At 45.2% G+C, this 13,400-nt stretch overlaps 1 protein-coding gene across 1 annotated transcript in view; it reads right to left on the bottom strand.

The window, feature by feature from the left end:
• kndc1 (kinase non-catalytic C-lobe domain containing 1) overlaps positions 1 to 13,400 on the bottom strand; it is an 89,335-nt gene that overhangs the window by 74,680 nt on the left and 1,255 nt on the right. The window contains exon 2 of the mRNA XM_079635352.1: positions 9,879 to 10,077. Coding sequence (XP_079491478.1) covers positions 9,879 to 10,077 — 199 coding nt within the window. The remainder of the gene's footprint in view (positions 1 to 9,878; positions 10,078 to 13,400) is intronic.

Below are 13,400 nucleotides of genomic sequence, written 5' to 3'. Positions count from 1 at the left end.
CTTACGGGGCAGTATGGAGATACCACTCCGGTAGCCGCTCTGAGGACGAAGTTTTTCAATTCTCGCCAGGGTCCCCGGCAATCTGTTCGAGCATTCGCCTTGCAACTGCGGGAGCAGTTTTCCAGACTCACGGGAAGGCAGGACCATGGCCTGGGGGAAGGAGAGGTGTTGCTGCGAGATCAATTCCTGTTGGGGCTGCGAGAGGGTCCCGTACGTCAGAGCCTGCGGGTGCAGCTTCGGAGAGGACCAGACATGACTTTCGAAGAGCTGAGGCAAGAAGCCCTGGCTCTTGAGCGCGACCTGGCGGAGCATGTGGAAACCCCCAGCTGTTTGGCTACCAATGTCGTTGAATCCCCCTTGGCCATCACGGCACCCGATTGGAAGCAGGTCCTCCGGGAAGAACTGAAGCGAGATGTTCAGGAACAAATGTCCGAGTTGTCCAAGTCGGTCATGGAAGAGCTTCGTCGAGAGCGCCTGCAGCCACCTTTTCACTCTCGGGAACGGGCTTACTCCGACGAGAATCGCCCTTCTGAACGCCGTCCTCCCCGGTCAGTGGGCTCCCGATTCCAGTGGGACGAACATGGGCGGCCCATTTGTAATGGCTGTGGAGAGCCGGGGCATTACTTCCGCCAATGCTCTGCCCGACGGGCATCACCAGGGGGTTTTTAGAGTCTCCGGCCACTGTGGGTCAAGTGGTCGGGACCCCCGTATTAGACCCCTCTTCTTCCACATCCCCCCAGAGTCGCCTGATAGGCCGCTGCCCGGTGGTGGTGGCCCAAGTTAATGGTCAGGAGATACATTGTCTCTTGGACACAGGCTCCCAAGTGACCTTATTCACCGGAAGTTTGGCCCATGAGCTGTTTGGCACCAACGGTAGATCGCCTGTGGAGGCCCCCTGGTTGACGCTGCGTGGGGCAAATGGACTGGACATACCGTACGTAGGATACCTTGTGACCGATTTGAAGATCCATGGAGTTGTAGTGCCTCAGAAGGGGGTGGTAGTTGTCCGAGACCCGTGTCTAGGGTCCCATCGTGCCCTGATTGGGATGAATGTCATCTCGGATTGCTGGGAAGAGCTATTCCGAAGTAGACCGGCACGAGCAGCTGTAACCCCAGTCGGACAGGAGTGGGACCGTATCAGGGCCGATTGCCGCCGGATATGTCTGGCCGAACAACAGCATGACCGGGAAAGCACGGGGAGAGTGGCCTGTCGCTACGCCCTGTCCATTCCAGCACGAAGTGAGGCTGTAGTCTGGGCCAGGCTGCCCCCTCGACGTTACCATCCGCAAGAGTGGGTGATGGTGGAGCCCCACGAAGAGGGTCCCAAAGTGGAGATAGCTCGAGGACTGGCAACTGTTCAGGGAGGCCGAGTCTCAGTAAGAGTGAGGAACACGAACCCTTTCCCTATCCACCTGTATCATCACCAATGTTTGGCCCGGGTGACCTCAGTAAGACCACAGCAGGTTCGTGAGCAGGGCGAAGTTAACTTTAAGCGGGTGAGTCCTACAGTGGTCGAAGTGGCTTTAGCGCGGGCCGGTCCAGGAGTGGAGGAGGTAGAAGGAGGATTGCCTGCTCACTTAAAGGGAGAGTCTTTACGGGGTGACGGACTGGAGGAAGAACAAGTGGGACAACTGCAAGAGTTCTTGAGGGGATGGCAACATCTGTTCTCTACTCACGAGGAGGACTATGGCCGCACTGACGTGGTAAAGCACCAGATTCCAACTGGGGATGCTGCACCAAGCCGAGAGCGCTACCGACCTGTACCACCGACCTTGTACACCGAGGTCCGCACCCTGTTGCGAGGAATGCTTGACCGAGGGATTATTCGTGAGAGCAGCAGCCCTTGGGCCGCACCGATAGTGTTGGTCCGCAAGAAGACGGGTTCCTGGAGGTTTTGTGTGGATTACCGCCGGCTGAACCTGGTGACCAAGAAGGATGCTTTCCCGTTGCCGCGGGTTGAAGATTCTCTTACGAGCCTCACTCAAGCTGCCTGGTACTCTACCCTCGACTTGGCCAGCGGTTATTGGCAGGTGCAGATGGACGAGCGTGACCGGGAGAAGACGGCATTTACCACCCCTTTCGGTCTCTATGAGTGGGACCGGATGCCGTTCGGCCTCTGCAACGCTCCAGCCACGTTCCAGCGGCTGATGCAGCGTTGTTTGGGCAGCCAAGTGATGGATACCACCCTCGTCTATCTTGACGACATCATCACTTACTCCCCCGATTTCAAGTCCCACCTGGAGCATCTTGGGCAAGTCTTCCGCTCCCTAGAGCGCTACGGACTGAAGTTACAACCCGACAAGTGCCAGCTCTTCCGTAAAGAGGTCAAGTTTCTGGGGCACGTGGTCAGTGCGGCAGGGATCTCCGTTGATCCAGAAAAAGTGAGGGCGGTGCAAGAGTGGACCACTCCCCAGACGGTGCGTCAAGTTCGGTCATTCCTGGGCTTCGTGGGCTACTATAGGCGCTTCATTAAGGACTTCTCCAGAATCGCCAAACCCATCAACCAGCTGTTGGGAGGCACGGGTCGAGCACGGGGTCGAGGGTCCCCCTCCATCCAATGGGACCCAGCCTGTGAAGCCGCTTTCCAGCAGCTCAAGCAGGAGCTCTTACAAGCCCCGATATTGGCCTTTGCCGACTTTACTCAACCATTCATCCTGTACACCGATGCAAGCCAACTAGGGTTGGGAGCCGTCTTGGCGCAGAAACAACAGGGAGAGGAGAAAGTGATCGCCTATGCAAGCCGAAGCTTACACCCCGCAGAGAAGAATGACTCGAATTACAGCTCTTTTAAACTCGAGCTACTGGCCATGAAGTGGGCGCTGGGCGAGAAATTTAAAGATTACTTGTGGGGAGCCAAGGTACGGGTTGTCACGGACAATAACCCGCTGGTGCATCTACAAACGGCCAAACTAGGGGCAGTGGAGCAACGCTGGGTGGCGCAACTGGCCAACTTCGATTACCAGATCCAGTACCGGCCAGGTAGAGAGCACACCAACGCTGACGTGTTATCCAGGTTGCCAGGGGAAGGATCGGCAGGCCATACACCGACCCCAGAACTGGGGTCCGACGAGGGATTAATGGTGGGAGTTGTAGAGGCACCAGGGCAGACACCTGAGGACCCCCCTCCGTGTTGGGGGTGGGACCCACAACGCTGGAGACTGTGGCAGGGCGAAGATGGAGATGTGCTGCGGGTACGGACATGGTTGGAGCAGAAGATCTGGCCCGAGGGGGCGGAACGTCGAACTCAGACCCGGAGTGTGCGAGGCTTGCTGGGACAGAGGGAAAGGCTCTATTTGAGGGATGGGGTGCTCTGTAGGACGCTTCAGGACCCAGGCCGAGGAGAAGAGGTCTGTCAGATCGTGGTCCCTGCAGGTCGTTGGCAGGCTTTACTGGAGGCGTACCATGCTAGGATGGGACATCAAGGGCAGGAGAGGACATTGGCTTTGTTGAGACGACATTTCTACTGGCCTGGGATGGAGGGTACCACCAGGACTTACCTTCAGAGATGCCCACGTTGCACCTTGTTCAAGTCCAGGAGGGAGAAACGGGCACCGCTGGTCCCGATTCAGGCCAGGGCACCTCTGCACATGGTGGAAATGGACTTCCTCACTCTGGGACGGCCGGCGGACCAGATCCAGAATATTCTCGTTGTCACCGATCTGTTCACTAAGTATGCTTGGGCCATCCCCACTATGGACCAAACTGCCCTGACCACTGCTAACGCCCTCTGGAAGTACGTGATCCAGCCATTTGGATGCCCTGAAATCCTCCATTCAGACCAAGGGGCTAACTTCGAGTCGAAGGTGATTCATGAATTATGCCAACTGTACGGATGTAAGAAGACCCATACGACCCCATATCATCCTCAAGGGAACGGGGGGTGTGAACGATTCAATCAAACCTTGCTGGGCTTGTTGGGAACCTTGGAGGAAGAGCAGCAGGGCCACTGGGCTGATCGGCTCCCAGCAGTGATGCAGGCGTACAACAATAGCATACACAGTACCACCGGTTATGCCCCTACCTACCTGATGTTCGGCCGACATGTGAGGCTCCCAATGGATATGCTTATGGGAACCACTGGGGGAGAAGAGGGAAGTAGTCTGTCCGACTGGGTAGCGAACCACCACCGACGCCTCCAGTCCGCATACGAACAGGTCGCTGGCCGGATTAATCAGGCAGCGTTAAAGAACAAGAGACTGTACGATAGGACGGCCCGAGAAGCCCCGCTACTGCCCGGGGAGAGGGTGCTGCTACGGGACAATCGCCGACAAGGGAAGGGAAAATTGAGCAACCGATGGGAGGCCCAGCCATACGTCGTTCAGCGACAACCCCATCCGGACCAACCTGTGTATGCCTTACGGCCCGAAGGGAAGACGGGCCCCGAACGGGTGTTACACCGTAACCTGATCCGCCCTTGCCCGAATTACCCAAAGCCAGTGGTAGAGAACCCACCGGCCGAGACGACTTGGACGCCCCCGCTGGTAGGATGGGCAGTGATCCCGAGGGGCCTAGGCCTAGGACCACGACCTGAAGCACCCATCTCCCCACCACGACGTTCTCAGCGAGAGAATCGGGGTCAGCCTCCAGCCAGGTACGGAGACTGGGTGACTGGAGACCGTTCTCGGGACTAGAACGGTTTGGCAGGGGGGTATGTCACGGGGTGACAAATAATCCCCGGAACTGATTTCACAAGAGAAGTGTTCCCGCCGGGGCACTTTCAGTGTAACACTGTCCCCGGGCCGGTGTGTGTGTCTGTTGTCATGACAACTAAACGGCAGATTGGCAACAGGTGTGGGGACTTCACTCTGAGTGCCTGATTGAAGCCACGCCAGCATTTTGAGAGAATAAAACACAAGTGGAAGAGAAGGCTGGGTGTTGTTTTTCTCCTCCGTTGATCGGGAGTGTTCTCTCTCCGTGTGGGCTGGTTGTTTTCTTTGTCTTCCCCCGTCGATCTGGTGTGGTTCTCTCCCATTGGGAGACGTTTGTAGAGTGTTGCAGCTGAAGGATCATCGTGAAAGAAGAGGAGTGTCGCTTGTGGGATCCGAGGGCGGTTTTGAAGAGTGGAATTCGTTCGCCTGGATTGGAAAAGAGTGAGATGAGTGATTGACAAATTGAATCTCATAAACGCATGTTTTCTACACTAAATTGGATACTGATTTGGAGTGCTTGGATCACGTTGTATACATCGCACTGAGTGAAATATACTGATTCCTTGTCGATCCCTAGCCTCTCCCTTGACCATTTGAAAACAGCGAAGTGAAGCCCGCTTGTAGTGGTGAGGAAATTATTCACCACATCTGTCCCAACTCTGACTATCATCGGCTCTTCAGATCGAGACCTCTGGGTGAGTGTTGGCCTTATTTTGCACTTTGAAGAGTGGATTTGTAGTGCTGGAATTGACGTTTCCCATCACGTTGCATGTTTGGAGTTGGACTGTCGTGTGTGTGTGGAAGATTTATATTTTATCGCCGTGCACTCCCCATGTGTCATGCTGGTCTACCGTTCATCATAAGAGCCTAGTGAGATCGATTGTAGTCACCTGTTGGATGTCAGAAGGAAAAGCCCCCCGTGTGCACACCACGCATGAGAACTGTTTGCCCCTGCTTGAAGTTGTATGCTGTCTGTTCCAGTGAAAGCCCCGCTCAGCTTGTGACTCTGCCCCCGGCAGCACACGTGAGAACTGTTTACCTCTGCTTGAAGTTTTATGCTGTCTGTCCCAGTGGAAGCCCTGCTCCGCTTGTGACCCTGTCTCCTGTCACCCATGTGAGAGCTGTTCACCTCTATTTGAAGTGTTGATTTCGTCTGTTCCAGTGAAAGCCCTGCTCCGCTTGTGACTCTGTCTCCTGCCACCCATGTGAGAGCTGTTCACCTCTATTTGAAGTGTTGATTCCGGCTGTTCCAGTGAAAGCCCCGCTCAGCTTGTGACTCTGCCCCCGGCAGCACACGTGAGAACTGTTTACCTCTGCTTGAAGTTTTATGCTGTCTGTCCCAGTGGAAGCCCTGCTCCGCTTGTGACCCTGTCTCCTGTCACCCATGTGAGAGCTGTTCACCTCTATTTGAAGTGTTGATTCCGTCTGTTCCAGTGAAAGCCCTGCTCCGCTTGTGACTCTGTCTCCTGCCACCCATGTGAGAGCTGTTCACCTCTATTTGAAGTGTTGATTCCGTCTGTTCCAGTGAAAGCCCTGCTCCGCTTGTGACTCTGTCTCCTGCCACCCATGTGAGAGCTGTTCACCTCTATTTGAAGTGTTGATTCCGTCTGTTCCAGTGAAAGCCCTGCTCCGCTTGTGACTCTGTCTCCTGCCACCCATGTGAGAGCTGTTCACCTCTATTTGAAGTGTTGATTCCGGCTGTTCCAGTGAAGGCCCGCTCAGCTTGTGACTTAAGTCTGTTGTAGCCCTGAAACCCATCTGTTCGTCACTCACCACTGTGAGTCTGGCACCAGCGCCAGAAGGAAGTGAGCCCCGACCGTCTACTCACCTGGGATACCCACCTGTTCGTCACTCACCACTGTGAGTCTGGCACCAGCGCCAGAAGGAAGTGAGCTCCGACCGTCTACTCACCTGGGATACTCACCTGTTCGTCACTTACCGTTGTGAGTCTGGCACCAGCGCCAGAAGGAAGCGAGCCCTGTCCTACCTACTCACCTGTGATACCTACCTGTCCATAGACTTACCACGGTGTTGCCTCGGATTCCTGGGAAAGGAAAGAAGAAGATTTTAGATTAGGATTTTCAAATTGCTTTTAAACATTAAATAAAGTTGTTATTCTTTTATTCTTGTCTCCGGCCTCCTCCTTTGACACGCTCCTCAGGGTGATCCTGGTCTAGGGGTGGGTGCAGTCTGGCTTGGCCCACCTCGACCTGTGACATCTTCTCGACATGAACAACACAAACCAAACTCTCCAGTCTCAGTGTTTGAGGGCGGGGCAAAGCAGGCGTTGTGCGCAGGCAGCCAATGGGTTGGCGTTATGCAAATTAGTTACAAACCTACGTAGGAGGTTCGTGTAGGAAGTGCGACTGGAAGACTGTAAAAAGTGTTCAGATGACTTACTTAAAAACATTGAGTAAACCCGTTGCCTTAAAATTATTTAGTAAATAAAAGTAATGCTTAATTGAAAAAAATTAAGTTATTTGAACTTGACAATTCCACATTACTTAATTAAAGTTTATTTACTTAAGTTAAAGGTAGGGTAGGTCAGAATTGTCTAAAAAAAACTTATTCAAATTTGTTTAAACTGTCTTTATATACCAATACATAATTAAAATGCAAGTACTCTGAAATAGAGAGTATAAAAAACTGAGTGACTCTAGTGTGTTTAATCTTCAATAAACACAGCTCATTAATTCCATTCACTCCCACCTAAAAACGGGTGCGCGACTGCGCGCACGTGGGCAGAGCCAGTAATAGCGGCGGTAGTCATGGCGACGGAGAGTGACAGTCGCGCAAGCCAATCACTTGTTTCGTCCCGGTAGGAATTAATGAGCTGTGTTTTTTGAAGATTAAATACACTATAGTCACTCAATTTTTATACTCTCTTTTTCAAAGTACTTACATTTCAATTATGTATTGGTATATAAAGACAGTTTAAGCCAATTTGAAAAAAAGTTCTTTAGACAATTCTTACCTACACAACCTTTAAGTTAAGTCACCTGATCACTTTTTACAGTGTGTTAGACGACTCATTACTGGAGTTTAGAATCGCTTCTTCCTCTTAGGACACAATAATATATCTGCACTTTGAAACTTTGCAGACCTTTCACGTTCAGGAACGCCGCATGACGACACACACACGTTAGCATTAGCTGTTTGATCTGATTTTAGGAGCGCTAATAATAGTTATAGATCACTTAACCAGTAAAACCATCTCAAAAAGAGAAGTCACATGGGTTGAAATGCGCAGAACTATGACAATATGAACGCTCCGGCTGTGATGTGTAATTATATTCCCTTCATCAATAAGAAAGTCTTTCTCTCTGTGAATAAGTGTGAGTCCTCAGAGGAGCTTCTCCAACTCTCGCTGTCTAACTAGGGCACGTTGAGAAGAGACGCTCTCCTCCAGACACTTGGATCTGTTAAATAGGTCAGGCTTTCTCCTCCTCGATATCTCAGATCCTCCAGAAAATACTCCAGCTGAGGAACTCACCGCTATATTTAGAAAGTGTACGCGGTGGCCTTTAGAGAACGACATTCAGTGCTGCTAACGGGACTAGAGGACAAACCCAGTGCTAGTTCTAGTGCATGTAGTTCTCATTTGTACCTTCATTTGTACAGTAGTCAACATTTGAAGTGGATCAAAACCTTTCATCAAAGTTATACATGAATTTTGAACAATACCCGTTCTTGTCTCAGGACAATTTTGATTCACTTTTTTGATCCACTTCAAATGTTGACTACTGTATTTTACAAGTTATGACACAAAACACCCTCATCTGATAACAAAACCGTATAAAATATAATCATATGTGATTTGTCACACGAGGAATTTACTGTTTTTCACAGTAAGTTATATGGTAATTAATAGGTTTTACTTGAAAAAACTAAACAAATGTAACTGTATTTTTACAGTAAAATTAGTTAACTTTTTTTCACTAAGGTCTCAATAATTAGTAACAGCATTAACTAACATTAACTAGCTGTACATTTGTTCGCAGGGAAAGTCCTTTTACTGTATTTCACAGTAAATTATATGGTAATTCATAGTTTTTACTAGCAAAAAACAAATTTAACCATATTTTACAGTAAAATTACAGTTAACCTTTTATCCCAATAATTAGTTAAGGCATTGATTAACATTAACTCTAACCCTAACCCTTGTTCGCAGGGAAAGTCCTTTTACTGTTTTTCACAGTAAATGATATGGTAATTTAGAGTTTTAACTTGCCAAAACCATACATTTGATAGTATTCTTACAGTAAAATAACAGTTAACTTTTTACACTAAGGTCCCACTAATTAGTTAAGGCATTAATTAACATTAACTAGCAAAAAGCAGTACAGTTGTTCGCAGGCAAAGTCCCTTTACTGTTTTTTTTTTACAGTAAATGATATGGTTATCCATAGTTTTTACTTGCCAAAACCATAAATATAACTGTATTTTACAATAAAATTATAGTTAACTTTCCCAATAATTAATTACGGCATTAATTAACACTAACTAGCAATGAGCAGTACATTTGCTCGCAGGGAAAGTAATTTTACTGTTTTTCACAGTAAATGATATAGTAATTCAAAGTTTTTACTTGCCAAAACCATACATTTGACAGTATTTTTTACAGTAAAATGAGTTAACTTTTTACACTAAGGTCCCACTAATTAGTTAAGGCATTAATTAACATTAACAATGAGCAGTACACTTGTTCGCAGGCAAAGTCCTTTTACTGTTTTTTTTACAGTAAATTATATGGTAGTTTTTACTTGCTAAAACTATAAATATAACTGTATTTTACAATAAAATGACAGTTAACTTTCCCAATAATTAGTTACGGCATTAATTAACATTGCAATAAGCAGTACTTGTTCGCAGAGAAAGTAATTTTACTGTTTTTCACAGTAAATGATATGATAATTCATAGTTTTTACTTGCCAAAACCATTAGATGGTATTTTTTACAGTAAAATTACAGTTAACTTTTTACACTAAGGTCCCAATAATTAGTTAAGGCATTAATTAACATTAGCTATGAGCACTACACATTTGTTCACAGGGAAAGTAATTTTACCGTTTTTTACAGTAAATGATATGGCTATCCATAGTTTCTTTATGAAGACACGTCTGTCAAAACCATCCATTTGTAGATGTGCATCAAAAGCAATATTTTATTGCAAGAGTAAATCTCTTGAAACGCTGTGAGTGTGTGTGAGTCACAAAGCGGATGACTCACCGCCGAGCTGATCCATGAAGCACACGTTCCCGTGAGCGTTGAAGGCCAGTGTGTCTGGCGTTACGCAGAGTGTGTGGAAGAGCGGAGAGAGAGCGATGCTCTGTAGAGAACACACACACTCCACACACACCGCCCACAGCTCCTGCTCCGACAGCCCGCTGTCCCTCAGACACAGAATATCAGCCAGAGAAACATTCTCCTGAGGAAATATGGAGTGATTGATCGCACGCATGCATGATACAGACACACGTGCAGTGCACTGGGGTTAAAACACTTTTCTAATTTAACACACAATGCATCATTAGAAATTATATTACCAGCATAACAGTAAAAGTCAAACACACATGCACACACATACATACACACACTGCTAAAAGTAGGGAATACTTAAGGTGTTTTAATGTTTTTTAAAGAAAATACAGTAAAAATATTTTATATAAAATACAGTAAAATTTTAGAAATTTTATTATGATTTAAAACAGCAGTTTTCTATGTGAATATATAATAAAGTGTAATTTATTCCTGTGATCAAAGCTGAATTTATCATCATTACTCCAGTCTTCAGTGTCACATGATCAAGAACAAGAAACATTTATGTTTATTATCAATATTGAAGACATTCATGATGATGATGATGAATTTTATTTATAATGCACTATACATTTGACATCAAATCTCAAAGTGCTATTCATATTTTTTGTGGAATAAATTCACAGGAATGAATTACATTTTAAAATGTATTGATATAGAAAACAGTTATTTTAAATTCTAATAATATTTCACTTTTTTACTGTATTTTTTTGTATCAAATAAATGCAGCCTTGGTGAGCGGAAGAGACTTCTTTACAATAAAAAAAAAGAAAAATTAGATTTTTTTTTTATTATTATACCAAAACTTTTGACCAGTAGTGTGCATACACACACACATGTAGAGTACAAAACTCCGAAATCTCCATAGCGACCCATTCATTCCAATGGAATATTCCACAGATTACAAAAGACAGATTGTAACCAGTTCTGCTATGATGTCACTAGAGTCTATACATCAGTGTGTTCAGTTTCCTTAATGCATTCATGGGGAATGTGTGTTTTATGTGTGATTGACAGATATTTATTGTGTTTTCCTCTTAAGTTAGAAGCAAGTCTAGGGGTGTTTGCCTTTAACCGATATGTTAGGACATTGTTATGCCGTTGCTAATGTGTTTCACAAAACAAAACTCCATACAAACTAGAGTATGTGTGTGTGTGTGTGTGTGTGTGTGTGTGTGTGTGTGTGTGTGTGTGTGTGTGTGTGTGTTCTATGACTATATAACTGAGGCATGCTTTCGACAGATGGGAGAGTCTTAAGGGGACTTTCTACAAGAAGATATTTTGGTTCGCAGCTTAATCTGAGTAATAAACTCAGATATCCATGTTTAACTGGAAAATATATATTTTTTATTTTTTATTTTTTTTATTTTCCATTAAACTTTGTACACTGTAAAAAAAATATTTTCATTATTTGTTATCATAACTTTTTATCTTTTGTCAAATCAACTTTGATAACTATAATGTGTGAAGATAACACTATTTTTAGTTTCTGTTTATTAAACCATTCTTCTTCATTGTATTAACTCAAATTTTTTATTACAACGAACTCAATTTATTTTTTATTTTTATTACATTTTTCTTTTTTAAGTTAAATCAACATTTTTTTTACAGTGTAGTGAACCTCCAAATTTCTCAAGACAGGAGTTTTCAAACTGGGGTTTGTGGAAATGCTTACAGAAAATGGTTTTACAGATTTTTTTTACAAATATAGAAATATAAAATAAGATAAAATTAAATAAATAAATAATCAAAAAAAAATCCAATAAACAAATAAAGAGATTAAATACATAAATAAATAATCTATTTATTAAGAAATTATAAATTAATTCTTTGTGTAAAATGCTTACAGATTTTTTGTAAAAAATGTATTTGACAAATTTTTAAATAAAAAATAACATTAAAAAAAATAAAAAATAAAAAATAAATAAAAAAGGAAATAAATAAATATATTTATTAAGAAAACAAATTAAGTAATATTTTGTGGAAATGCTTACAGAAAAAGTTTACAGATATTTTTTTACAAAAAATAAAATAAAAAATAAGATAAAATAAATAAATAATATATTTATTAAGATATTTCAAATATTAAATAAATAATAAATTCCCAGTATTAATTGGGTCGTTATATTAAGATGTCTTAGAAAAGTCATTCTCGTTGCGGTTGTGTTTACAGTGGCACAGAACATCACACAGTACAGTTTAACTGTAGTAATGAGATGTCCACACTTTATGCTGCACTTTAGTTCCCAGCTTGCACTGTGAAATAAATTATTCATTTGCATTGTTTTAGCTGCTTTTTGCTTTTGTATTTTTTATGTTGTCACTTTTAGTTACACAAACGTGATGGGACGAAGCTAATGTATGACACCGGTGACACAACACACCACATGACTCGACACACTCTCAGAGGAAAACATGTTCATTCATCAATAAAGAATAAAACTAGAGCTGAATTTATAGGGCATGAAGTTGTGCAGATGTAGAAGCCGAGACCATAAATACACAATCTCTCCTGAGAACACAGCAGAGCAACACACTCCTCACACTCCCTACAGTACACACACACACACACACACACACACACACTGACACACACAAACGCACGTAAGCACACACACTCTCACTCACACACACACACACACTGACACACACACACGCACGCAAGCACACACTCTCACTCACACACACACACACTCTCTCTCTCACACACAGGCACTCACACACACACTCTCCTCAAACTCCCTACAGTACACACACACACACACACACACTGACACACACAAACGCACGCAAGCACACACACTCTCACTCACACACACACACACACACACACACACACACACACACACACACACACACACACACACACACACACACACACTCTCTCTCTCTCACACACAGGCACTCACACACACACACTCTCCTCAAACTCCCAACAGTACACACACACACACACACACACGCACACTGACACACACACACACGCACGCAAGCACACACACTCTCACTCACACAAACACACACTCTCTCTCTCACACACACAGGCACTCACACACACACTCTCCTCAAACTCCCTACAGTACACACACACACACACACACACACACACACACACACACACACACAAACTCTCTCTCTCACACACTCGTGTGCGCACTCACACTCTTACTCTCACTCACTCTCACACACACTCTCCTCTCCTCAAACTTCCTACAGTACACACACACACACACACACACACACTTACTCAAACACACACACACTTACTCACACACACACACACACATACACTTACTCACACACACACACACACACACACACACTCACTCTTTCTCTCTCTCTCTCGCTCTCTCTCTCTCACACACACACACACTTACTCTCAAACACACACACACACACACTCGCTCTCTGCCCCAGATACGCTTGTCCCTG

The sequence above is a fragment of the Phoxinus phoxinus genome, assembly GCF_949152265.1.
Source record: "Phoxinus phoxinus genome assembly, chromosome: 14".
Taxonomy (NCBI): domain Eukaryota; kingdom Metazoa; phylum Chordata; class Actinopteri; order Cypriniformes; family Leuciscidae; genus Phoxinus; species Phoxinus phoxinus.
This window is presented reverse-complemented; position numbering and strand designations above follow the sequence as displayed.